Here is a 27812-nt window from a genome sequence, read left to right as displayed (position 1 = left end):
CCACATTTGACAGAGTTGTTAAGCAATTAATTACGTGCTGTGATTGTCACTGATGTGCTAATTGAGCGTGATCATTGAGCAGACATGGAGCAATACGTTGTTTTTCGAAACAATAAAAGAGTCTCCTTAAGGGAAGAAGACATGACTGCAGAAAAAATAAGTCGCATTTTCCAGGTAAAAAGTGTTTTAAACTAACGTACTAACGTTCGCTGGCTAAACCCTAAAACTTCTCTTTTAACGCAAACATGGTGGTGTATGATTTTAAGAAGTTAACCTTTCAGTAGTCCCTGGAAAATATTAGCACTAATTGAGAAAAGTTTGGAAATAAACACTAGCGGTTATTTGACTTGAATTGATTTCTTGACAGGTCTCAGCACATAGTCTATATGTGACTGACGACGCAAATGTGGCCATTTTTCCTGGAGCTTCTGGTTTTTTTAGTACATTGGACCTTACACCAAGAGCTCACTATGAGATTCACGGTGAAGAGGAGGACGCCTCATCAGCTTCAAATGCCACAGCTCGTTTTTCATTCATGCGATCACCTGCAACTGCTACTAACGTTAATCCTAGTCCATCATCATCTGCTCAGCGGGCTGCCTCAGCCCCCCTTAGAGCCACTGCCTCTAAAACATTTCAAAGATAACGTTAACTTCTAAAATGACTGTGATACGATTTTTTAATTTCAGGGATGCAAACGGTCGTTGTGGAGTCGCAGTGCATGTTTGCATAGCAACGACAGACGCCACGGGAAAGTCTTAAATATAATTAGATATAAATGAAAAACACCATCACATTTGATGTCAGCAAGCTTATGCAAAATGTTATGAAAGTAATATGTACATGGAACTTTGTGTATTGTTTGATCCTGTTCCAAAGAAGAGATTGTTACATTCTCACACCAGTTAACCCAAAGATGCTATAAAAGCAAACTGAGTGCATTTTATTGATATTCGAAATATATAAGACTATTAACATTAAATGGGATTCTGAATGCAGTGTGTGTCATAATGATTATTTTAATATGATGTTCTTCCAGATCGTTTTTTCTTGCTGAGGTGGTTGGTGGGAGGCTGAGTCCCAGCAGAATGGTGGTGGTCCGGTTTTTGGAATCTGAGGCTACCCTTCAGGGGATCATTGGTAAAGTTCAAGATGCCATTGGATGTCATGACCCAATGGTATTGACTGATGTGCAGGGGAATGCAATTTTGGAGTCAGAAGGCACAACTGGTGAGAAACATTAAAGGGTTAAATCACCCAAAAATGAAAATTATCTCAGTTATTACTCACCCACATGTTGATTTAACCCCATAAGACTTCCTCCTTTGTCCCATCATAATTTAAGATTACTTATAAGGTATGAATAGTCTACACCGGTCATTTGAGTGGTGCGTGTGACGTTCAACCCAAAAGCTCTACGCACATAGACTAAAAATTGTCTAAGTAAAAACACCAGAGAAACACACAAGACCAATGCTGAAGAGAATGAATGATGGAGTAAAGTCATTATTTTGTTTATTTTTGCACACAAAAAGTATTCTCGTTGCTTGATAAACGTATGGTTGAGCCACTGGAGTCACTTTGGCTATTTTAACAATGTCTTAATACGTTTTCTGATCGAGCAAGTTTCGGCCATCTATAACACTACTGAGGAGTAATTTAGCTATCAGATGTCATCATAAAAATCTTAAATTATGATGCGATGAAGAAAGGAAGTCTTACGGGGTTAGAAAAACATGTGGGTGAGTAATAACTGACATTTTCATTTTTGGATTAACTATTTAATTTTGTTTTATTTTTAAGTCTTTACTTTTGTGATTTTAAAATTAGAGGGGATGAGATAACTCATGATGATTTAACCTTTTTTCTGGTTTTCACCCCTAATGTAAAGGGTCCCAGTACTGGAAACAAAATGCAAGAAAGATTCTTGCTATACAAGAACAGGCCTTCCAGGAGGTGCAGGGCTCTAAAAGGAGGAGAATGAGGTAATCTTAAGTATTCATATTTCTCTTATTTGTCCAAATATTGAAAGGCATTGTTTATTTACTTATTTGTCCTTACCTTTGTTGTCCAGACTATTGAAACTTTATTTCAAATCAGCACCGGTTTGCCAATCCTTTGGCCATTAATGCTTCTGTATTTTAGTGGCGTCTATAATGTTGGGCCAAAGATTTATTTGGTTACCACAAGCAAAACCACTAAAACACAAACAGCATATATCTATTATGTTTTTTCCTTGTAATAGCCGAAAAGATGAAGATGCTGCCGGAATTGGAGAGGTCACTGAGAAGATAGAAGAGCTTGTACTGGCATCACAGACCTTACCAGATATCACTGCAGCAATCAGAGAGCTCACCAATCTAGCTGCCACTCAAAGAGTGATCCTGACTCCTTCACAGCTACAGACCATCAAGCAAGGATTCTGCTGTGTTATTTGTATGAGTGAGTACACAATAGCTAGTCATTGTCCCACATGTACACTTATTTTGAATCCATTTTGATCCAGAATTGTAATTTTTCCACGTACGCATTACATTTTCGAACCATGGTCACCTATGTCTCATCCACTACAATTAATTACATGTACAAATGCAGACCTTTGTGTTCCAACCCATGGTGTAACGATACATTAACAAAAAGTGTGTGTCTGAAATCGCTCCCTATCCACTATATAGTGCACTATTTAGCAGAGATGGGACCAAGTCACACATGTGCAAGTCTCAAGTAAGTCTCAAGTCTTAACCTTCAAGTCTCAAGTAAGTCCCAAGTATTTTTTTCTTGGGCAAGTCAAGTCAAGTCAAGTCACAAGCTATGTCAAGTCAAGTCCAAGTCAAGTCACCTTAATATTGTTATTTTACCTGCAGAATCTGATCTTAATAAAGTTAAAAGACAAGATATAAGTAACTGTCAGTAAATTAAAATAATTTGGATTTGCATTGTAAATACTCATGTTCAGTAAAATACATCATGGAATCAAACAAAATTGTAACTTCCTAAAATTTATTTATTTTTCACTTCTGCCAACAGTGTTTGAAATGTTTTACATTTTCAACATTGAGTCCATAAAACTAAACATCCAACAGACTCCTCTCTGAACATCTCTCTCTCTCTCTCTCTCTCTCTCTCAAACACAGTTTACATATAACATTAAACTGTTACTTTTCTTCTCTCTCTTTCTCTCTCTCAGAGTATAGAATATAAATATGACGTATTTTCAGTTGTTTCATACTTTTTTTGTTATGTACAGTACAGACCAAAAGTTTGGACACACCTTCTCATTCAAAGAGTTTTCTTTATTTTCATGACTATGCAAATTGTAGATTCACACTGAAGGCATCAAAACTATGAATTAACACATGTGGAATTATAAATGGAATTATATACATAACAAAAAAGTGTGAAACAACCAAAAATATGTCATGTTCTAGGTTCTTCAAAGTAGCCACCTTTTGCTTTGATTACTGCTTTGCACACTCTTGACATTCTCTTGATGAGCTTCAAGAGGTAGTCACCTGAAATGGTCTTCCAACAGTCTTGAAGGAGTTCCCCTTAGAGATGCTTAGGCACTTGTTGGCCCTTTTGCCTTCTGTCTGCGGTCCAGCTCACCCCTAAACCATCTCGATTGGGTTCAGGTCCGGTGACTGTGGAGGCCAGGTCACTCTCCTTCTTGGTCAAATAGCCCTTGATGCCTTCAGTGTGACTCTACAATTTTCATAGTCATGAAAATAAAGAAAACTCTTTGAATGAGAAGGTGTGTCCAAACTTTTGGTCTGTACTGTACATAACAAAAAAGTATGAAACAACTTAAAATACGTCATATTTATTTTCTGTACTGTATATATATATATATATATATATATATATATATATATATATATATATATATATATATATATATATATATATGCACTTCTCATGATTGGGTAATCGCGGCAGCTACATTAGTTTTTCTGATTAATTGTTTTGCTCTATGAGAAAGACAAGGTAACAAAATATTCGGGGCTTATGCCCCCTTAGCCCAGCCCTAGCGCCGCCCCTGGAATGCGTTTTTTTGACGGCCTGCTAGCGGATCATTAGGGGCCGTTCACATCACGTCTTTTGCGCGCGCAAGTTCGTTATTTCCAATGTAGGCGCGCGGTATGCGCGCGTCGCACCGCATCGAGTTAAAAACATCTAAACTTTTCAGAATGCCGCAAGCGCACCGCAGGTCATGTGACAATAACTAACCAATCAGCTTCATCCTTTCCCGTATCAACGTTGAAAGCTCAGCTAAGATGAAGGAACAGCTGTTCATAACTGTATATGGATTGCCATTTTGAAACGAATTTAGTAGCAGAACTACTGCAAGCGATTTTTAGTGCTGCAAATCCATTTATCCTTTGCTGAAATTTCCGCGTCTTCAATGAGAGAGAGCGTGTCATGGATGCTTAGCAACGACAGACGCCCCAGGAGCACTTCTGTCCGAGCGCTTTGGAAACAAGGAGAAAGCGGCGCGACTAGCGTTTTCCACGCGTTTTTTGAAGTTTTCTATTGAAGACAAAAGCGATGACCCTCGGTACCTCTCAGGCTGACATGTTGATGTGATGTGATATCTGATTTAAGTGGGCGTGGTGTGTGTAAGGTAGAGAGGGCATGACTGATGATAGTGTCCTGATCCAGTCACGACGCTATTCTCAGCCTGCGCTCCAGCTGAGTAATTAACTTTATTTAAAAAAATAATTTATATATTTTATATTCAAACTGAAAACATGATGTGATTAACACTCAAGTCATTCAAGTCATCGTGTCTCAAGTCAAGTCAAGTCCCGAGTCTTTAACTTCCAAGTCCGAGTCAAGTCTCAAGTCCTAAAAATAGCGACTCGAGTCGACTCGAGTCCAAGTCACCAAGTCACAAGTCCCCATGTCTGCTATTTAGGGTGTCCGAAATCTGAGTGAACGCCATCATTCCCTACATTCGTTTACTACTTTTACCCACAATTCTCTCTGAATTAGTTTAAATCCAATGTACACTTGCTGAAGCACTATTTAACACAATTCAATGCCTAGAGGACTGAGCTTGCATCAAAGTGAGGGAGTTGAAACCAGAGATTACTTTACAGCTATCTTATTTCCGCTTTAACATTTATTTCATCCTTTTTTTTTTCTTTTTTTATTATTATAAAATTCATAAAAGTTTCCAAGTAGTAAAAAGGTTTGAAAACCAAGCCAATGGTTTTCAAACCTAGTCAGCAAAGTTTTGATTGATGGGAGTAATAACCAACCAAAATCGATTGCAAGCTCTCCATTTGGCCTTTTAGAAAGGAAAGCTTTACTTTTCATGAATAAAAGCTAACAGAACCTAAATTGTTGGGTCTGGGAGTTTCATCCTCAAATTTGAATCAAAACATGGTCCAGATATTCTATTTGATCGTTGTTGTTGTTTTCAGGCCTTTAACATAAAAGTCTGATAAATGTTTCCCTAAGTTAAGTTCCTTCAAAGAAATCGTAAGTAACTTTCATGTAAACTGTTTACCTCGTTTTACTCTGTTTCTTTGCTACTTTGAATTATAATGACTCTCGGGTAACAAAGTTTAAAGTGTCTAGTTTAAAAAAAGACCAGTTATGAATGTGGACTATAGGGTTAAAGAGCTACAGACATTTGTAGTTGGTTATGTCATTTTCAGAAAATTCTCAAAAAATAGGGGGTGCTGGTTAAGAGTTAAGGTCATATGGACACACACACACAGAATGACTAGTTTTTTCCTCATTTTGTCTTTTAGAATTCATCGAGGAGCCAGTCTTCACCGAGTGTTGCCGGAGCATTATTGGCTGCAAAACATGTGTGGTACAGTGGCAGGAGACCTCTGTGCACTGTGCAAAATGTAGAGGGAACACTGCAAACAACACCATATATGAAATTAATGGTCTGTCAGATACTTTTTCTGTTCTGAGATCCCTTTATGAAGAGGAGTAACATGTTGAATTTTTACACAAACGAATTTCAAGTTAACCGTCTTCAAGTTAAATAGAGCTAATGGCTTTTCACACATTGCGCTGAGTTGTGGTTATAAGACAGAGCAATGCCTGTTTGTATGGGGCAAAGTCATTGTTCACTGCTCTAGAGTACAATTCTGAAATGTCTGAATAATGCTCGGCAAACTGGTTCTCAACTGTAATCTTGTCCTGTTCATTTGAAAATGGATCCACTCCAAAAGTTGAATGCCTGGTCAGTGATGATCCCAGCTGTTTGCTGTAAAGGTCTGCTGCTTCAGCTGAATGAGGCATTCACGAGTTCACATCTACGTATATTAATACCGTAAGTTTATGCGTATTTGGCGTGCTGTCCGGGTGGAGGGCTCCGAGCTCGGGATGTGGCCCGAACCCAGAGTACTCCCCCCGGTTGTGGTAAGAGTAGATGGATCTATAAGTGAGGAGAAATGGGGTGGAGGAGGGATGCTGAAACTGTCAATGAACAGAGATAGGTTCTGCTGTTATTTATACCTTGTCATGAGTTGATTACTGATTGGTCTCCACTTGTGTTAATCAGGTTAATGAACTGCGACTGTTCCTCCCGAACTTTGTTATAAAACAGCATTTCACGAGTTCACATCTACGTATATTAATACCGTAAGTTTATGCGTATTTGGCGTGCTGTCCGGGTGGAGGGCTCCGAGCTCGGGATGTGGCCCGAACCCAGAGTACTCCCCCCAAAAACAAGAGAGCAAAAGGACAGCCGCCAGACTACGAACCCCCCAAAACGCAGAGATTTGGCGGGCTGACGTTTTTAGAAGTATGGTCGTTTGACCAGGAGATCTTGCATTGCCTCTGGCAGAAGTAGAGGAGCAGGCAGACGGGAAGACGTCAGACTATAGAGACTGTGTCTGTTCCACGAACTAGAAAATACAAAAAACGTCCAAACCAAGTTAAGGTTAACAATTTAATTGAGGTTCAACAAATAAAAAACAAATGCAATATGGATAAACAAATGATAAAGATTGGCTTATTGAATATCAGATCCATTTCTACGAAAACACTTTTTGTAAATAATATGATAACTGATCATAATATAGATGTGCTCTGCTTGACAGAAACCTGGCTAAAACCTGATGATTACATTATTTTAAATGAGTCCACCCCCCAAGATTATTGTTATAAACACGAGCCGCGTCTAAAAGGCAAAGGGGGAGGTGTTGCTTCAATTTATAATAACGTTTTCAGGATTTCTCAGAGGGCAGGCTTCAAGTATAACTCGTTTGAAGTAATGGTGCTTCATATAACATTATCCAAAGAAACCAATGTTAATGATAAATCCCCTGTTATGTTTGTACTGGCTACTGTATACAGGCCACCAGGGCACCATACAGACTTTATTAAAGAGTTTGGTGATTTTACATCCGAGTTAGTTCTGGCTGCAGATAAAGTTTTAATAGTTGGTGATTTTAATATCCATGTCGATAATGAAAAAGATGCATTGGGATCAGCATTTATAGACATTCTGAACTCTATTGGTGTTAGACAACACGTTTCAGGACCTACTCATTGTCGAAATCATACTCTAGATTTAATACTGTCACATGGAATTGATGTTGATAGTGTTGAAATTATTCAGCCAAGTGATGATATCTCAGATCATTATTTAGTTCTGTGTAAACTTCATATAGCCAAAATTGTAAATTCTACTTCTTGTTACAAGTATCGAAGAACCATCACTTCTACCACAAAAGACAGCTTTTTAAGTTATCTTCCTGATGTATCCGAATTCCTTAGCATATCCAAAACCTCAGAACAACTTGATGATGTAACAGAAACTATGGACTCTCTCTTTTCTAGCACTTTAAATACAGTTGCTCCTTTACGCTTAAGAAAGGTTAAGGAAAACAGTTTGACACCATGGTATAATGAGCATACTCGCACCCTAAAGAGAGCAGCCCGAAAAATGGAGCGCAGCTGGAGGAAAACAAAACTAGAGGTATTTCGTATTGCTTGGCGGGAAAGTAGCATATCCTACCGAAAAGCATTAAAAACTGCTAGATCTGATTACTTTTCTTCTCTTTTAGAAGAAAACAAACATAACCCCAGGTATTTATTCAATACAGTGGCTAAATTAACGAAAAATAAAGCCTCAACAAGTGTTGACATTTCCCAACACCACAGCAGTAATGACTTTATGAACTACTTTACTTCTAAAATCGATACTATTAGAGATAAAATTGCAACCATTCAGCCGTCAGCTACAGTTTCGCATCAGACAGTGCACTATAGACCCCCTGAGGAACAGTTCCACTCATTCTCTACTATAGGAGAGGAAGAATTGTATAAACTTGTTAAATCATCTAAACTTACAACATGTATGTTAGACCCTATACCATCTAAGCTCTTAAAAGAGGTGCTTCCAGAAGTCATAGGTCCTCTCCTGACTATTATTAATTCCTCATTGTTATTAGGACATGTCCCCAAAACCTTCAAACTGGCTGTTATTAAGCCTCTCATAAAAAAGCCACAACTTGACCCCAGAGAACTAGTTAATTATAGACCAATCTCGAATCTCCCTTTTCTGTCCAAGATACTAGAAAAGGTGGTATCCTCACAATTATATTCCTTCTTAGAGAAAAATGGTATATGTGAGGATTTCCAGTCAGGATTTAGACCGTATCATAGTACTGAAACTGCTCTCCTTAGAGTTACAAATGATCTGCTCTTATCATCTGATCGTGGGTGTATCTCTCTATTAGTTTTATTGGATCTTAGTGCTGCGTTTGACACAATTGACCACAACATTCTTTTGCATAGACTTGAACACTTTGTTGGCATCAGTGGAAGTGCATTAGCATGGTTTAAATCGTACTTATATGACCGCCATCAGTTCGTAGCAGTGAATGAAGATGTATCATATCGATCACAAGTGCAGTATGGAGTACCTCAAGGCTCAGTTCTAGGGCCGCTACTCTTCACGCTTTATATGTTACCCTTGGGAGATATCATCAGGAAACATGGTGTTAGCTTTCACTGTTATGCTGATGATACGCAGCTCTATATTTCCTCGCAGCCCGGTGAAACACACCAATTTGAAAAACTAATGGAATGCATAGTCGATATAAAAAATTGGATGACGAGTAATTTCTTACTGCTAAATTCAGAAAAAACAGAGGTGTTAATCATAGGGCCTAAAAACTCTACTTGTAATAACCTAGAACACTGTCTAAGACTTGATGGTTGCTCTGTCAATTCTTCGTCATCAGTTAGGAACCTAGGTGTGCTACTTGATCGCAATCTTTCCTTAGAAAGCCACGTTTCTAGCATTTGTAAAACTGCATTTTTCCATCTCAAAAATATATCTAAATTACGGCCTATGCTCTCAATGTCAAATGCAGAAATGTTAATCCATGCATTTATGACTTCAAGGTTAGACTACTGTAATGCTTTATTGGGTGGTTGTTCTGCACGCTTGGTAAACAAACTACAGCTAGTCCAAAATGCAGCAGCAAGAGTTCTTACTAGAACCAGGAAGTATGACCATATTAGCCCGGTCCTGTCCACACTGCACTGGCTCCCTATCAAACATCGTATAGATTTTAAAATATTGCTTATTACTTATAAAGCCCTGAATGGTTTAGCACCTCAGTATTTGAATGAGCTCCTTTTACATTATACTCCTCTACGTCCGCTACGTTCTCAAAACTCAGGCAATTTGATAATACCTAGAATATCAAAATCAACTGCGGGCGGCAGATCCTTTTCCTATTTGGCGCCTAAACTCTGGAATAACCTACCTAACATTGTTCGGGAGGCAGACACACTCTTGCAGTTTAAATCTAGATTAAAGACCCATCTCTTTAACCTGGCATACACATAACATACTAATATGCTTTTAATATCCAAATCCGTTAAAGGATTTTTAGGCTGCATTAATTAGGTAAACTGGAACCGGAACACTTCACATAACACCGTACTTTCTACATCATTAGAAGAATGGCATCTACGCTAATATTTGTCTGTTTCTCTCTTGTTCCGAGGTCACCGTGGCCACCAGATCCAGTCTGTGTCCAGATCAGAGGGTCACTGCAGTCACCCGGATCCAGTACGTATCCAGACCAGTTGGTGGATCAGCACCTAGAAAGGACCTCTACTGCCCTGAAAGACAGCGGAGACCAGGACAACTAGAGCCCCAGATACAGATCCCCTGTAAAGACCTTGTCTCAGAGGAGCACCAGGACAAGACCACAGGAAACAGATGATTCTTCTGCACAATCTGACTTTGCTGCAGCCTGGAATGAACTACTGGTTTCGTCTGGTCAGAGGAGAACTGGCCCCCCAACTGAGCCTGGTTTCTCCCAAGGTTTTTTTTTTGTTTTTTTTTTTTTTTTTTTTCTCCATTCTGTCACCGATGGAGTTTCGGTTCCTTGCCGCTGTCGCCTCTGGCTTGCTTAGTTGGGGTCACTTCATCTACAGCGATATCGTTGACTTGATTGCAAATTAAAACAGACACTATTTCAACTGAACAGAGATGACATCAATGAATTCAATGATGAACTGCCTTTAACTATCATTTTGCATTATTGAGACACTGTTTTCCAAATGAATGTTGTTCAGTGCTTTGGCGCAATGTATTTTGTTTAAAGCACTATATAAATAAAGGTGATTGATAAAATAAAAGGTGATAGGGAAGACGGGCTCCACCGTCTGCCTGCGAGGTGTAATGATATATTGACTAGATGCGTAATGTATCCGCTGGGAGGCTGAGGCTCGCTGGACAGATAGAGGAAACAAATTATATTCCTGCATCCGCTGGAAGACTGGCTCGCTGGATGAAGAACAGAAAGAGATGGATGCATACTGCGTCCACTGGAAGACTGAGGCTCGCTGGACGGGTAGAGGAATGAATAGGTATTTACCGCGTCCGCTGGGACACTAGTGCTCGTTGGACAGACAGAGGAAACCAATAGATATTACTGCGTCCGCTGGGAGACTGAGGCTCGCTGGACACATATGGGAGACGAATTATGTCCCTGCGTCCGCTGGAAGACTGGGCTTGCTGGACGAAGAACAGGAAGAGATGGATGCATACTGCGTCCGCTGAGGGACTAGTGCTCGCTGGACAGGCAGAGGAAAAAATATGAATTTACGGTGTCCCCTTGGAGACTGAGGCCCAATGGACAGGTAGAAGGAATTAGATAATTACTGCATCCGCTGAGAGACTAGCGCTCGCTGGACGGACAGGGAAATCAATGGATATTTCTGCATCCACTGCGAGACTAGTGCTCGCTGGACAAACAGTGGAAAAATAGATGTTATTGAGTCCGCTGTGAGACTAGTGCTCGCGGACTGATAGAGAAGACAAATAGGTATTTTCTGTGTCCGCTGGGAGGCTGAGGCTCGCTGGACAGACAGAGGAAAGAAAAATAATAATGAAAAATAGATATTTACTGGGTCCGCTGGGAGACTGAGGCTCGCTGGACGGACAGTGGAATGAATAAATATTTACTGCGTCCGCTGAGAGACTGGTGCTCGCTGGACGGACAGTGGAAACGAATAAATATTTACTGCGTCCGCTGAAAGACTCATGCTCGCTGGACGGACAGTGGAAACAAATATTTACTGCGTCCGCTGAGAGACTAGTGCTCGCTGGACGGACAATGGAAACGGATAAATATACTAGTGCTCGCTGGACGGACAGTGGAACGGATAAATATTTACTGCGTCCGCTGAGAGACTAGTGCTCGCTGGACGGGCAGTGGAAACGGATAAATATTTACTGCGTCCGCTGAGAGACTGGAGCTCGCTGGACGGACAGTGGAAACAAATTATATTTACTGCGTCCATTGAGAGACTCGTGCTCGCTGGACGGACGGTGGAAACGGATAAATATTTACTGCGTCCGCTGAGAGACTGGTGCTCGCTGGACGGGCAGTGGAAACGAATAAATATTTACTGCGTCCGCTGAGAGACTGGTGCTCGCTGGACGGACAGTGGAAACGAATAAATATTTACTGCGTCCGTTGAGAGACTGGTGCTCGCTGGACGGGCAGTGGAAACGAATAAATATTTACTGCGTCCGCTGAGAGACTGGTGCTCGCTGGACGGACAGTGGAAACGAATAAATATTTACTGCGTCCGCTGAGAGACTGGTGCTCGCTGGACGGACAGTGGAAACGGATAAATATTTACTGCGTCCGTTGAGAGACTGGTGCTCGCTGGACGGGCAGTGGAAACGAATAAATATTTACTGCGTCCGCTGAGAGACTGGTGCTCGCTGGACGGACAGTGGAAAACGAATAAATATTTACTGCGTCCGCTGAGAGACTGGTGCTCGCTGGACGGACAGTGGAAACGGATAAATATTTACTGCGTCCGTTGAGAGACTCGTGCTCGCTGGACGGGCAGTGGAAACGGATAAATATTTACTGCGTCCGTTGAGAGACTCGTGCTCGCTGGACGGGCAGTGGAAACGGATAAATATTTACTGCGTCCGCTGAGAGACTGGTGCTCGCTGGACGGACAGTGGAAACGGATAAATATTTACTGCGTCCGCTGAGAGACTGGTGCTCGCTGGACGGACAGTGGAAACGGATAAATATTTACTGCGTCCGCTGAGAGACTCGTGCTCGCTGGACGGACAGTGGAAACGGATAAATATTTACTGCGTCCGTTGAGAGACTCGTGCTCGCTGGACGGGCAGTGGAAACGAATAAATATTTACTGCGTCCGCTGAGAGACTGGTGCTCGCTGGACGGGCAGTGGAAACGAATAAATATTTACTGCGTCCGCTGAGAGACTGGTGCTCGCTGGACGGACAGTGGAAACGGATAAATATTTACTGCGTCCGTTGAGAGACTCGTGCTCGCTGGACGGGCAGTGGAAACGGATAAATATTTACTGCGTCCGCTGAGAGACTGGTGCTCGCTGGACGGGCAGTGGAAACGAATAAATATTTACTGCGTCCGCTGAGAGACTGGTGCTCGCTGGACGGACAGTGGAAACGGATAAATATTTACTGCGTCCGCTGAGAGACTGGTGCTCGCTGGACGGACAGTGGAAACGGATAAATATTTACTGCGTCCGCTGAGAGACTGGTGCTCGCTGGACGGACAGTGGAAACGGATAAATATTTACTGCGTCCGCTGAGAGACTGGTGCTCGCTGGACGGACAGTGGAAACGGATAAATATTTACTGCGTCCGCTGAGAGACTGGTGCTCGCTGGACGGGCAGTGGAAACGAATAAATATTTACTGCGTCCGCTGAGAGACTGGTGCTCGCTGGACGGGCAGTGGAAAACGAATAAATATTTACTGCGTCCGCTGAGAGACTGGTGCTCGCTGGACGGACAGTGGAAACGGATAAATATTTACTGCGTCCGCTGGGAGACTGGTGCTCGCTGGACGGGCAGTGGAAACGGATAAATATTTAATGCGTCTGCTGAGAGACTTTTAAATTAAATTTTTTTATTATGTTTGAAAACGGCGTATTGTGCAGAGGCTAATGCGACTGGGAATGTGGGGCATCAAAGCGGATCATAAACCCTTGTTGAAATTCACGTCGCTTATTGTGAAAACTGAACAGCTTATTTCAGTGAAATGGCTTAACATGATGACTTTTTCTTTTTTTTTTTTTTTTTTTTTTTTTTTTATTTTTTTATTTTTTTTTTTTTTTTTTTTTTTTTCTTTTTTTTTTTTGTGTATCTGGGGGAGGTACAGAAAAGGCTCCTGCGGGAGCAGACACTGCTGCGGCAGTGAGGAGATATGAAAGGGGCTCCTGCGGGAGCAGACACTACTGCGGCAGTGAGGAGATACAAAAGGGGCTCCTGCGGGAGCAGACACTGCTGCGGCAGTGAGGAGATACGAAAGGGGCTCCTGCGGGAGCAGACACTGCTGCGGCAGTGAGGAGATACGAAAGGGGCTCCTGCGGGAGCAGACACTGCTGCGGCAGTGAGGAGATACGGAAAAGGCTCCTGCGGGAGCAGGCACTGCTGCGGCAATGGGGAGATATGGAAAAGGCTCCTGTGGAAGCAGCTCTGCATTTAACCCATCCAAGTGCACACACGGCAGTGAACGCGCACACACCGTGAACGCACACCCGGAGCAGTGGGCAACCATTTATGCTGCGGTGCCCAGGGTGCAGTTGGGGGTTCGGTGCCCTGCTCAAGGACACCTCAGTCATGGCATGGCCGGGCCGTGACTCGAACCCACAACCCTAGGGTTAGGAGTCCACTCTCTAACCACTGGGCCCTGGGTTCCCCCTCCTTGACTGTGGGAAGAGTAGGCAGGTTAGTAACATTTTCAACCTTTGTTCATTTTCAACCAATGTGGAGGAAGTTTTTTTTTTTTTTTTTTTTTTTTTTTTTTAACAGTATAAAATAAGAGGCAAAAAATTATTTTACTATTGTAAATATGAGTTTATGACAGCATTTATAATTAAACCACGGTAGCCATAAATTTACCGTTGTCTGAGACGTCTTGAAATGTTCTTTAGCATCATGACCATAGAATGTAGTTATGGTTCTGCAAGGTTTAGCATGGTTTCCAGAGATCTGGAGCTGATTCTGGGTAGCTCGGTGGTTTGTGACTGTTGTCTCGTGGCGCGCTGTCTTTTAAGGGGCCGTTCACCCATCACGTCTTTTTTTTTTTTTTTTTTTTTTTTTTTTTCTCTTCCTTCTCAGGCGCGTCCGCTCCGCATAGAGTTGAAAACATCTCAACTTTTCAGAATGCCGCAGCGCAAGAATATCAGACCTGAACCAGGAAGTTGGTCACCAGATCACGGGGTAACCAGTTAAATTGCATGGAGACACCCGAGAGCGCCTAGATGTTCCTCTGAGGTGCTCGCTCATCGCAGTTGTGCTGCCGTGGTACACCATATCGGTTTTGCAAAGGGAACAAAGAGACGTTTTATTTGTCCTCTGTTTAAAGTATTCTCATACTTTTAATAACGGTGGTCTCGGTTTGTGATAGAATGCAACTTCTTCATTCACTGTATGCCATTATGCGAGATGTAAACAGTGTGACGCGTCCACGCATTGCACGCGCGTCGACGTATTTTTTTTTTTTTTTTTTTTTATTTTTTTATTTTTTTATTTATTTTTTTTTTTCGACGTAAGCGATGATGTCGACGCGTCGTTGCAGCACTAATTAGTGGTGGAAATTATGATTCTTCTAGAGATTCGTTCATTTTTGGTTCATTCAACAAAATGATTAGTTCGGAGATAATTTCTTCGTTTACACAGAATATGCCAGCAGGTGGCAAAAGAATGTATTATGTGTTATGTCTTACGTCAACGAACGCATTCACTTGTTACAAAAACTGATCTGGCTTTATTAAAATGTGTGTATAATCGCGTTCAATATATGAAGTCTAATTGAGTTGTTCAGATGAACAAAGCACAGGGTTTTTTGCCTATTTAGCATTTTAATTGTTTGGTCAGACAGTTTGTATATTATATACTCACATCCATAAATCGGGGATTAACCTTTCTTTTACGGTCTATGGATTAAACGTGGAGTTGCTAAATATCAAAACGAGCGTATGTGCACAGTACTGTACCTATAACTGCGCTTTGCATTTTCGAGATTGACATGCTAAAATAGCAGATTAACCCAGTTTACTTTAATTCATTTTGTTCGCGAACAAGATAAGCTATGTGCCAGTTCATTTAGTTCACAAACGACATGTATCCGTTCATTCAGTTCGTTCACGAATGACAAGTGTGCCAGTTCAGTCATTTCACTCACGAACGATAAGATCTCTAGATCTAGTTCAGACTCATATGAAACTCGTTCATTGAAGGGCGTATTCGTTACTACATTCAACAAATCACATACTCTGTCACATCTCATACTCGAAGGCTATCGGCTCGACGTTGAGTAATTCTTTGACAGGATGAAACGGTTGTTACCCGGTTCACTGAGCTGCGCATGCGCTGCTTAAAGCGCCGCGCTGCAATGAAGGAGGAACTTTACTGAACGAGAAATATGAGTCCGTGGATAACATGAACGATTTGTTCGCCTAAAAGATTCGTTCACCTAAAAGATTCGTTCAAAAAGAATGATTCGTTTACGAACGACACATCACTAGCACTAATGGATACATCTGGAACACTGGTTTCACGTTGTAGTATAGACTGTGGAAACAGAGGCTTCTGAAAACTATGGGAATCATTATGCAATGAAAATCATTATGTCTGTAAAACATGCCATAGACACGATTATGGCAATAACGTTAATTGCAGTTATGTGCTATTCACTTACAAGCAGTTCTAACGATATTTACTTGCATGCTTTCATATTACGGTCCTAGAAAAACTCAGAATTTACTCACACTGCTGTCCTGCGGCAAAACGAGGGTATAATGATCACGCCAGTAGATGGTGAAATATGTCCCCAAGAAAATTGGTCCTGCCAGAATAATTGCATGAAACTTGTCTGTAAAACCTCAGTGAGGTTTAAACATGCACGGTAAGGCAGATGATATCTTTGGACATTTCAGTGTGGATGATGACTACCTCATGGCCTGATTTAACAAACTTTAAGCCTCCTTTCCACAGCACGCGACATTTGTACACGATTGTCGCATTTCTCCCTCTCGCGGCAGGCGTGCTTAACTTTCAAACTGGTCGTGCAGTAGCCCTAACTGTTACCTTGACATGTTCACCATGGTAAAGTTAATGATTTGAATGAATATAATGTATAATGTATGAATACATCGTCACAAATCAGATTACCCCCTAAATAAAAACAGCAGGTTTAATGGGGCTAATCACGTAAATAATGGTTTAATAATTATTTCTGCCATAATTATTATGAACCACCATTTTACATAATGATGTTGAAGAATAATGTCAAGGTTAACAAAATATAGGTAATTCTGACCTCGCACCGAAAGATCACATCCGGTCGGGCGTTTGCACACGGCCTGGTCCAGAAGTTTAAATATTTGAACGCATCCGAGGCTCAATTTTGATCTGAATTTCCACATACATATGTTATCGGAACTCCACGCGGCTCTCGCACTACTTCTGGCCGCTAACCTGTATTTACCGTCTTCATCTGAAAATGTATTGATTTATGACGCACGGTCTGCGCCGCTAGAGGAGGCGGCCTCAAACTGCGCCTCGGCCGGAAAAAGCCGCGGTGAAAGGCTGAGCCGCTGCGGGAAGTGAAAGAGGCTTGCTGCAGTAAGAACTGAGGAGCGGGCTGGTTGAATGCCTGCTGGTGCTGCGATTCCAGCGCTCAAAGAGAGCCCGGTCATGATCGGATCAATTGTGGTGTCAAGCGAAGCAAGCTTGAACTTTGCACGGTCTTTTGGCCACGACGTGTGCCTTGGCACGAAGAGCAGCTGTCGCGATGACGTTTGATGGTGCTCAACGGCCGTGTTTAATGATCATGGTCAGCGAAGTAGCATATCTGAAAAATCACCGGTATGGGTCTCCTTGTTGGAAGGAAGATTTCGTCTGTGATAAGATGACAGACAGCGCGAACCGGGATGCTGAAACTGTCAATGAACAGAGATAGGTTCTGCTGTTATTTATACCTTGTCATGAGTTGATTACTGATTGGTCTCCACTTGTGTTAATCAGGTTAATGAACTGCGACTGTTCCTCCCGAACTTTGTTATAAAACAGCATACAGTTCCTGTTGGATTTTTTTGGGACACCCACGGCCAGCCAAGTCATTTGGTGTTCCTTTACCTGTAAAATAAAGACCATACTGTTGGTATAGAAACTTGTGAATGCCTTTTGTAATAATTGTAATCCGTAATTTCACCTGGAATTCTATGAGCATTCCATGACTCCACCAGCCTTGTAAGACCAATCTCACACAAGCGGCCAGTAAGGTTGGACACACAATATCTCACAAGGCTGTCGTTCATGTCTATTTCCTCTTGATCCACCAACCCCATAAGTGCTGTCTTCAGTGGATAGTTGACACGATTGTTGACTTCAGGCCAGATTCGTTCAACTACATGATTCTGAATTTTCAACAAAGATGTGTCATCAGTCAATGTGTTCTGGTGGGTAAATAAATCTTAGTCTATCAAGGAAAAATGGTCATGCAGAATTCCCAGTAAATGTATTAACTCAGCAGTCATTATGCACATTGACCACCGAACAAGTAAATTTATAGTTTTACCAGGAATTCTGCTTGAAGACAAATAGGATGTAGCTGCTTCTGCAGCAGTTTTTTATGAAGCTGGAACCAGGTTTTAAAAAGAAACATTCTCAGCCATAGTTAATTTTAATTAACTCAAACATTTGGAAAGCATAGTAATAGCAACGACAATTTGTCTCATGCATGCAAAACAACAGTATGCTGCTGAAGCAAAAATAATAATAATAAAAAACAGGCATACAAGTGAATTGCTGAAGCAACCAAACAAACTGTTGAGCTGTACCTTTGTGGATGAAGTCTGTAAATATGGCCTTCGCTCCTGATTATGGCGGTGAGATGACAGCAGCTCCTGCATGAAAAGTGTCAAATAAAACTCCTTGCCATGATCTACTCGTACCTGGTCCCACATACCATAGGCAAGTACTGCAGGCCTATTGGATGAAAAAGTGTTTTATTTTGTGCAAAACTTTTCAAACTTAACGGTTATTAGTTACTCTCAGTATAATAGGCTTCATAACAATATACTGTAGATGTTCAATGTTTTATATTCTATCATGAATGGTAGCCATGTGTATGCACTTTCTTTAGTGTCCACAATAATAATAATTGCTATTACCTGAAAACATCTTCATAGATGGCAAGGTTGTTTTTTATAGGCATTGTAGAATGAGCAACAATCTTTTTGCTGTAGCCATCGATGGCTAAAACATGGGTAACCCCAAACATAGCCAGTTTTTCGTTTTGGTCCATATGAACCTTTTGACCCATGTAATCAGCTTGATATGGTATGGGGTTGAGATTGTGGGCACCCTAAGAGAGATAGGAAAACGATGTAACTATTTCACACAAAAAAATCTCATTAGTCCTATATGGCTGCATATTTAACAAATATAACCTAATGTCTATTTGTGTCTCTGTCAAAAAAATAAAATGAAAATTAGGGGTTTGTTCTGATTATAGGCTTACTATAAATATCTGTAAGTTTTTAATCTTATACAATCTAAGTAACTGCAGCTAAACAGCAAAAAAAACACAGACAAAAAAACATTATCTCATATTTACACATAAATTCCACATATTTGATTATGTATTAGAGAGGAGTAATTGACCTGACGTCTTGCTTCATGGTATGGCTGATGCATGGTTCTGAGCACTGATCCAATTCGTGTCTCTGCAGCATACACTCCTTTCATAGCGAGATAACCCTTCATCATCTTTCTTCCATATGTAGGTCCAGTCTAGAAAATAAAAAATATACATGTCCAGCTGATGTGTGTATCAAGAAATAAGACGTTTTTGTGTTATAGAATTTATCAGTGTTGTGATGATTATATTAACTGTGACTTAGAAACTATTTATAAATAATGGAAGGCTGAGGCTATTTATTGGGATTTATGTACTATTCGTAATAAACGGGCATTAAAGATACCAGTCAAATAAATTTGATAAGACATATAAATGCGGGACATACTGTGCATATCACATGTTCGTTCTCTCTCTCTCTCTCTCTCTCTCTCTCAATGGGGCTTTATTGGCATGAACGTTTTTTGAAACAATGTTGCCAAAGCATATACAAATAAAATATATATACATAATATATACAAACACAATAAAACAGTTATATGAACAATAGTAAAATAATAATAATAAATCTAATATACTTTCTCTCTCTCTCTCTCTAGTAAAAGGTTAAAAAAAGCAGGATCATACCTCGGTTATAGCTTTTGCCACCTCCAACTCCAAATGTGCGTCAGGGAGCCCCATCAAACTTAATCCATTTTCACTGCAAAATCTCCTCACGTTTCTTGCGGAACATCCTCTCGCTCCCCCATTTACTTGTGATATCTGCGCTGAGATTTCTGTGGATGACAGGCCTTGTTTTGCCATGTCTAAAATCATAACTGAGTAAGTTTCCAAAGACATTTTATTCTGGGCCTAAGCACACTGTCACTCTGTCAAATGTGGCGGTCTTGTCACGTGAGTGCTAACCACATCCGGTCTCGGAATATGAACAAACGGGCCTTTTTTTCGTTTCTGTTTTAAAGTAACTTTATTTTTTGATATCCGAAATAGAAATTGAAATTCAAATCATTTTTAAAATTTCGCTCATCTTTTTTTGACACTGAAAAAGAGAAACGCTTTGTATTTTAATTTAAAAAAAAAAATTTTTAAACAAAAATCAAATAACCACTTGTTTTTTGATATCCGTTTCTGAAAGGAAAATCCAATGACCAAAAGATACACGGACCCTTATGATAGAGAATCCTCAATTATTTGTTATTTACTTAGTGCAATAGACTTGTCTCCACTGAGCAGACAGCGATAAAGCACTGTCTGGTAAGACTCGCAGGGGTGGCTTGTTTGTTTAGGACAACAAAGAGTGGTGTAAAAATGCTGTGGTAGTGACAAAAAACTGGTGGAGTTTATGTTTGTGAAGTATCAACTATTCTATCTGCCGTGTGAATTCACAGCCATTGCTATTGATGCAGATTACATTCCCCTGTGTGCAAACACCAAGGACATGCTTTGCGAGCTGTACAGCACCATTAGCGAACAACAAACAAATAACCCTGATGGCTTTTTCATAATAGCCGATGACTTCAACAATGAAAACTTAAAGCCAGTTTTTCCAAAGTTCTACCAACATGTGAACTTTGCAATAAGGAGAAAAAAACACACTGGACTTTGTCTACACAGCAGAAAAGAACACATACAAGGCTGTATCCCGCTTGACAGCAGAGGTATGTGGGCTGCTAAAGACCAGAGATGAAACATTCAGCTTAGAGATAAAATAGCAAGAGCCAATCTGTCCTGTGACCTCAAAAAAGCAAAAGAGTTATATGCTCAAAAAATCAACACTTCACAGACATCAGAGAAACACAGAGCCTGTGGCAACACATTCAGATCATCATTGACTACAAGCCCCCGCCACAGGCCTGTGATATTGAGACATGCCTCCCTGATGTACTTGACCACTTTTATTCATGGTTTTACATGCAGAAAGACAGACTGTTTTGCACAGCTGACATGTCCTTACAGATATCATAAATCACGACTGTCCTATAGCACTGACTTCAATCATGATGAAGCGCTTTAAGAAGTTAGTCATGCACAACATCAAAACCAGCCTCTCCAACACACTTGATCTGCTCCAGTTTGTATAGCATCCAAACCGCTCTACAGAAGATGCAGTTTCCTTCACCCAGCTCTTACCCACATAGAGAATAAAGACTCCAATGTTAAAATGCGGTTCATCAACTTCAGCTCAGCATTTAATACAATAATCCCACAATAGCTCATTAACCTGTGTCGTGGCAAAATTTAAATCAACTCTCGTCAGCGTAAGAGACAGACTCACTCTCAGGTATAATTAAAATAAAGCTTTTATTCTTTGCAAAGAAGGTCAGGCAGTCATACAGCAACACTGAGTTTCTGCAGAGTGAAACCAACCCAGGAAGAGGGCAGTCCTCCACCTTATATCCCTTTGCTGTTTCAAGGTTACAAAGTCTTAACAGCTGTAACTTTCCACACATAACAAGGAACACTCTATATGGGCTGTTTCTCACACATTTAGGACTTAGGTGACCCCCTCAGGTCATCCTCATGTTCCCTCACTATATGGCCCAATGACCCTCTCAGGTCATACTCGGACATCTGTTTCCCCCCGGTGTCATCCCTCTGAACCCACACGTCTCCGTGAACCACCTGTTTGCCATTACTCTTAGGCCATAAACGTTCACACAACAATTCTAAGAAAACACATGCATATATGGGTAAACAGAAGCAAGGTTAAATGAATTTTTCCACCACAATTTCCCCCTTTTTATCATTCATTGATCACTAAAGCATAAAAAATCATTACGACTGGTTATACTTTCACTACACAGATAGCATTATATTTGCTCTGGGGGGCGGGCTAAAAGAGTAATACACTGTTACTGCATTTCTGACGTCAGTCAGACCCTCAGTCACCTCACAGATACAAACAATTCAAAATCAAAAATTCACACTCAGGAATACAAACATAACTCAAAATAAAGCAAACATAATTTTAAGCAAGCAAACAGTATAGATTCAGATAGGCCTGAATATTACTTATTTCAAGAAAAAGAAAATGTCTTAAGTCTCATACATTTTAACACATTTCACTGTAGCTTCCGCTACTGGTTGCCTCTTCATCAATTGCTTTCTCCCTATTCAAATCCATGATAATGTCTTCATGGTACACAGTCATTTGAACCATTTGAGGTTAAACACTAGACCTCACCAGTCTCTGTACTGAGCTGGATATCAACTGAAAAATACATGGTTGACATAATAGCAGCAAAAATCATTTAGCAGCATTATGTGTACGTTCAGGCTCTTTTACGGCCATTCTCATGTGTGTGAAGATATTGGTAACATTGTCACTGTAGTCTGGAATATGAAAACAACATGATGTACCCAACTATGATGCTCATATTTATCTTTTCACTTGCGCGCAGATTACTTCGATGCTGTTTTTCAGTCTTAACCTTGCTCTTCCCGCTGATAAGGACGCTTGATGTTTAGGCTGGATTCTGGCCTTGTTGACGTGTGTGTCTCCACTCCTTTCTGTGGGACCTTTCTACAGTGGCTGGCCTGGATCCACGTTGGTCTCTCTGCTCCCTTCACAGCCGTGTGAGTGGTCAGAAGCACCTGGAACGGTCCCAGCCACCTTTTCGCCTTCCAGCTCTTCCTCCTCCAATCTCTTACCACAACAAAATCTCCTGGCTTCAGGTCATGCAACGGAATTTCAGCAACCTTCTGCTGAGCAGCTTTCACCTGAACACAGACATTAGACAACAGAGAAGACATTTCCTTGCACTAACTCAACATGTCATGCTCACACACCTCTGTAGATGGCAGCTGTTGTTTACCCCCTCCAATACCCACAAATGGTGGTTTACCAAAGAGAATTTCAAAAGGGCTCAGGTTTACTCTGGATCGCTTTCTCATTCTCATGTACATGAGAACGATTGTGACCACCCTAACCCATGTGAGTCCAGTTTTCTCACAACACTTATAGTCTAGATGGAAATAGGGGTCCACGCGCAACCCCCGGCTTTGTTTTATGCCACCTGATTTTTTAAAATCTTTAAAGTGTCTATTTTCATAATCTGTCAGGTGCCGAGCTGAAATAATGTCCCAAAGGGTTCTTTTTTTAACCTTTTGCTGCACCCGACCGGAACCCGAATAATCAAAAAGTGATATAGAAAGTGGCATAACATTAGAAGTAAACAACATACAGAGACAAATGAACAAAAATTTCTGGACAAAAAATGGCCAAAAATGTGTAGAGAATCAACTATTTTTATCGTTTTCTCACGCACATAGGGTGTTTTTTTCCCCACAACATATTATTTATTTATCATTCAAGTGTCTATTTTAAGATTAAATTGGGTACCAAGCTGAAATAATGTCCAAAATGCTTTATTTTTAACCCTTTGCACCAAACCTGAAAAATGCAAGTTTTTGATTTTTGGGGCTTTGCAGTTGGTGGTCATCGGTTGGTACCTGCAGATCACCATCTCCCACTGTTGTCTCTTTTGGAAAAATTTCAGTAAGTATTTGAAACTATAATTAAGATATACCTTTTGAAGTCATAACTTAAAGTGATTTTTCAACAGTTTTTACTATAATCACAGGCTTTCGGAAATTGAATCTGTATTCTTGACTAGCAGTGTTGGTAGCTTAGTTGGGTGGGGGATATGAGATATGAGACTCTGTGAAGACGTCAGTTCACCAGACCACATCAGGGATATTTGTGAACAGATTCCATTGAAATTAAAGGACTTGTCTTTGGATTCAATTGGCTATCACCAATATTGCTATAAAAGCTTTACAGGGAAAATCAATTGTTTTGAAATTGAACAATTGAAACAATTGAAATTGTTTAATTTCAATGGAACCTGTTCACAAATATCCCTCATGTGGTATGGTGAACTGACATCTTTACAGAGTCTCATATCTCATATACTGTGTAGATATGATAGCTTCTTGCTTGCCCTCCCCACCTGCATGTGCTGAGTGTTGTAAAATTACCATACTCAGAAAGAGTTGAGACATGTAAAATACGTGCTAGGGAACGAATCCTCTTTGGAGGAACTACAGCTGTGTTACAATGTTTAATTTTCCCCTTGTTAAGTATGTATGAAGTATTGAGCCTTAAAAAAAACACTTTAGCTAGTAGCTACCAACTAAGCTACCAACACTGCTAGTCAAGAATACAGATTTGATTTCCGAAAACCTGTGATTATAGTAAAAACTGTTGAAAAATCACTTTAAGTTATGACTTCAAAGGTATATCTTAATTATAGTTTCAAATACTTACTGAAATTTTTCCAAAACAGAGAGCAGTGGGAGATGGCGATCTGCAGGTACCAACCGATGACCACCAACTGCAAAGCCCCAAAAATCAAAAACTTGCAGTCAACTTTTTGGACCTTTTTGGATTTTTTCTGTAGTTATTTATTTATTTATTAAAATTTAAGTTAATTTGCTTTGTTTTGTTTACTTCAAAAGTAAAACTATTTAAAATATCTTCAGGTTCAGGATAGGTGAAGTAAAAGGTTAAAATAAATCATATTTCAGGCTGCTAAGTATAATAAAACAGATGGTCAATATGTTATAAAACATGACAAATAACAATTTCTGGGGTCAGAATTGTATTGAAAAATGTGTCCATTTGTCTCTGTGAGTTGTTTACATAAAAAGTTATGCCACTTTATATCATATTTAGATTTTTCAGGTTTGGTGCAAAAGGTTAAAAATAAAGCATTTTGGACATTATTTCAGCTTGGTACCCAATTTAATCTTAAAATAGACACTTGAATGATAAAGAAATGATATGTTGTGAAAAAAAAAAACACCCTATGCGCTTGAGAAAATGAAAAAATAGTTGATCCTCTACACATCTTTGGCCATTTTTTGCTATTTTTGTCCAGAAATAAGGTTAATATGTTGTCAAATGTCAAAAATAACCATCCCATTAAATTCCTGGGGTCAGACTTGTATGGGAAAATGTGTTCATTTGTCTCTGTATGTTGTTTACTTCTAATGTTATGCCACTTTCTATATCACTTTTTGATTTTTCGGGTTCCGGTCGGGTGCAGCAAAGGGTTAAAAAGAACCCTTTGGGACATTATTTCAGCTTGGCACATGGCAGATTATGAAAATAGACACTTTAAGGATTTAAAAAAATCAGGTGGCATAAAAAAAGCCGGGGGGTGCGCGTGGATCCCTATTTCCATCTAGACTATTAGCCAATTAGATTTTTATTGCCCCTACAAAAAAAAAAAATTGTTTCATTGTCTGAACTGCTTTTCCGTGGAATTCCCCATCTCGGGACTATTTCAGTCAGCAGAGCTTTTACTACTGTTGCTGCATCCTGTTTGGACTTTGGGAAGACCTCTTCCCATTTCGACCACATGTCCACAAATACCAAACAATTTTTCTTTCTTCCCATCACATGGGGACAGTTCAATGAAATACATTGGGGCTGTCTAGGTTTTCTGCATAAATTTTGAACCCCTTTGTAAACCACAATTCTTTAATTTGCATAATCATTCCCCCTTTCCCATGCGTCGACTTAGCATAGTGAGGAAAGAAGTGTTTAGATAAACAAGACTTGCCATCTCTGCTCATCCATACTCCATTCACCATCGTACAACCACTCTGTTTCCATTTATCTCTCTCCTGTCCTGTCGCAAATGTCTGCATTTAATATTGGTCGCCCATCTGACTTCAAAACTTTCTGTGTTTCCACAGCGCGCCAAAATCACGAGTAACCCCGAATGCATAGCGTGAATCTGTGTAAATCGTTACACATTTGTCTGTCATTAGTTTGCATTCTTCTGTTAATGCCACAAGCTCAGCTGCTTGTGCTGAATAATTTGATGGCAATGTGCCAGAGGCCACAATGTCAAATTCAGTTGTTATTGCATAACCAACCTTATTCAGGCCTGTTTGTGGATCTTTAAAAGCTGAGCCATCCACAAAGAGGACATTTTCAAGTGGCACGTCAGACAGGTCTGGACGTGGCGTACACACTTGTTCAAGTGCTGTTAAACAACAATGATGCTCCTCCCCATCCTCTTCTGTTGGAAGGAGAGTAGCAGCATTCAAGGTTGTGCATCACTTAACAGTGATATTAGGCATATCAATCAGAATAGTATGATATCTTAACCATCGAGCTGTTGATAAGTGTGATGTTTTCTGTTCCTGCAAAATCATGGACACTGCGTGAGACACCATCAATGTCAGATCAGAGTAACCTACGAATTCTCTAGAAGCCATCACGGCCTTCTCAGCAGCTGCCACGGCCCTCAGACAGTGTGGCAGGCCTGCTGCAACTGGGTCCAGTTTGCTGGAAAAATATACCACAGGTCTCAGTTTGTCTCCATGATGCTGCAACAAACACAGAAGTCATAAATACATTTTTCTCATCAACCATCTGAATAAAGGGTTTATTTGGGGCCGGCGAGCCCAGAGTTGGCGCAACAGACAGCCGAACTTTCATGTTCAGAAATGCCTCTTCCGCTTTCTCTGTCCACTCAATCCTGTTACATAAATTCAACCCCTTCCCTCTCAGGGGCTGTTCAAGAATCGCATAATTTGGTATAAATGTTCTACAATAGGAACACATTCCCAAAAATTTAAGCATTTGTTTCTTTGTTACTGGTTTTGGGACTTCTCTTATAGCTTTAACCCTTTTTTCAGACAGTGATTTGCTATTCTGTGTTATTACATGCCCCAGGAATGTTATCTGTTGTTTTACAAACTGCAATTTGGTCAGGCTGACTTTATGGCCCTCCTGAGCCAGATGCTTCAGGACGGTCACAGTGTCAGTTACACATGTATGCTCATCACGAGCACACAAGCAAAGATCATCCACATACTGTAACAGAGCTGTACCTGCTGTCAGGGTCAAAGGCTCCAAACTCCTTCTTAGAGCTTCATTGTAATCACTAGGGGCATTGGAATACACTTGTGGCATTCAAGCGCAGGTGTAACCTTTGCCCTCAAATTCAAATGCAAACCAGAATTGGTCTTTATCAACAGGCACACTAAAAAATGCATTTGCCAAATCTACCACTGAGAAGAATGTTGCATCTTGTGGTATTTGTGACAAAATTTTGTGTATGGATTTGGCACTGATGGAGCTCTTTGTCTGACAGCAGCATTCACAGCCTGTAAATCTTGTACAAATCACCATTCTGTGGGCCGACCCTCATCCCTTATTTATTAATTTTTTTTACAGGAAAAATTGGAGTGCGAACTGGAGAATCATTGCATGGCACCATTATCCCCTCTTTTAATAGTGACTCAAATACTGGTTTTATACCAAGAATTGCCTCTAGTTTTAGAGGGTATTGACGTTGACATGGTCTGTAATCAGATTTTGGGGTGACCACAACTGGTTCACATCCTTTAATTAAACCCACATCGTATTTGTGTTTTGCCCATAACTCTAATGGCACTTCTGCTAATGCTGGAAGTATATCTGAGGCTCAAATAATTGTCATGCAATGATTTTGCCTTTTCCTTTTGTCAATGGGTACCACAACTCTCTCTGCCTCAATGTCATGCTTGCACTCAGACATAAACGCTCCCAGACTCTCACTGTGTTCCACCATGATCTTGAGAAGACTGACAGTCTCTGTGAAAGTACTTTGAAGATTGTTCTCAATGAAAAACTGGTACAGAGGCACTGGACT

General features: G+C 40.5%; 2 protein-coding genes across 2 annotated transcripts; one reads left to right on the top strand and one right to left on the bottom strand.

Annotated features, from left to right (window-relative positions):
• Positions 1-1053: 1053 nt before the first annotated feature.
• LOC113091936 (E3 ubiquitin-protein ligase UHRF2-like) lies at positions 1054-5971 on the top strand. Its single transcript, XM_026257617.1, has 4 exons — positions 1054-1230; positions 1892-1985; positions 2246-2442; positions 5760-5971. The coding sequence occupies exons 1-4, from the start codon at positions 1089-1091 to the stop codon at positions 5951-5953; spliced, it is 627 nt and encodes a 208-aa protein (XP_026113402.1). The 5' UTR covers positions 1054-1088; the 3' UTR covers positions 5954-5971.
• A 23-nt stretch (positions 5972-5994) lies between these two features.
• LOC113091935 (uncharacterized) lies at positions 5995-18490 on the bottom strand. Its single transcript, XM_026257616.1, has 4 exons — positions 18359-18490; positions 17731-17935; positions 17592-17654; positions 5995-6263 (listed from the first exon to the last, which is right to left on the bottom strand). Exons 1-4 carry the CDS (start codon positions 18482-18484, stop codon positions 6022-6024), a joined length of 636 nt encoding a protein of 211 aa, XP_026113401.1. The 5' UTR covers positions 18485-18490; the 3' UTR covers positions 5995-6021.
• Between the last annotated feature and the right edge of the window lie 9322 nt (positions 18491-27812).

This window comes from Carassius auratus, unplaced genomic scaffold (assembly GCF_003368295.1).
Source record: "Carassius auratus strain Wakin unplaced genomic scaffold, ASM336829v1 scaf_tig00214369, whole genome shotgun sequence".
NCBI classification, from domain to species: domain Eukaryota; kingdom Metazoa; phylum Chordata; class Actinopteri; order Cypriniformes; family Cyprinidae; genus Carassius; species Carassius auratus.
The sequence above is the reverse complement of the archived record's forward strand: the minus strand, read 5'-3'. Positions and strand labels throughout refer to the sequence as shown.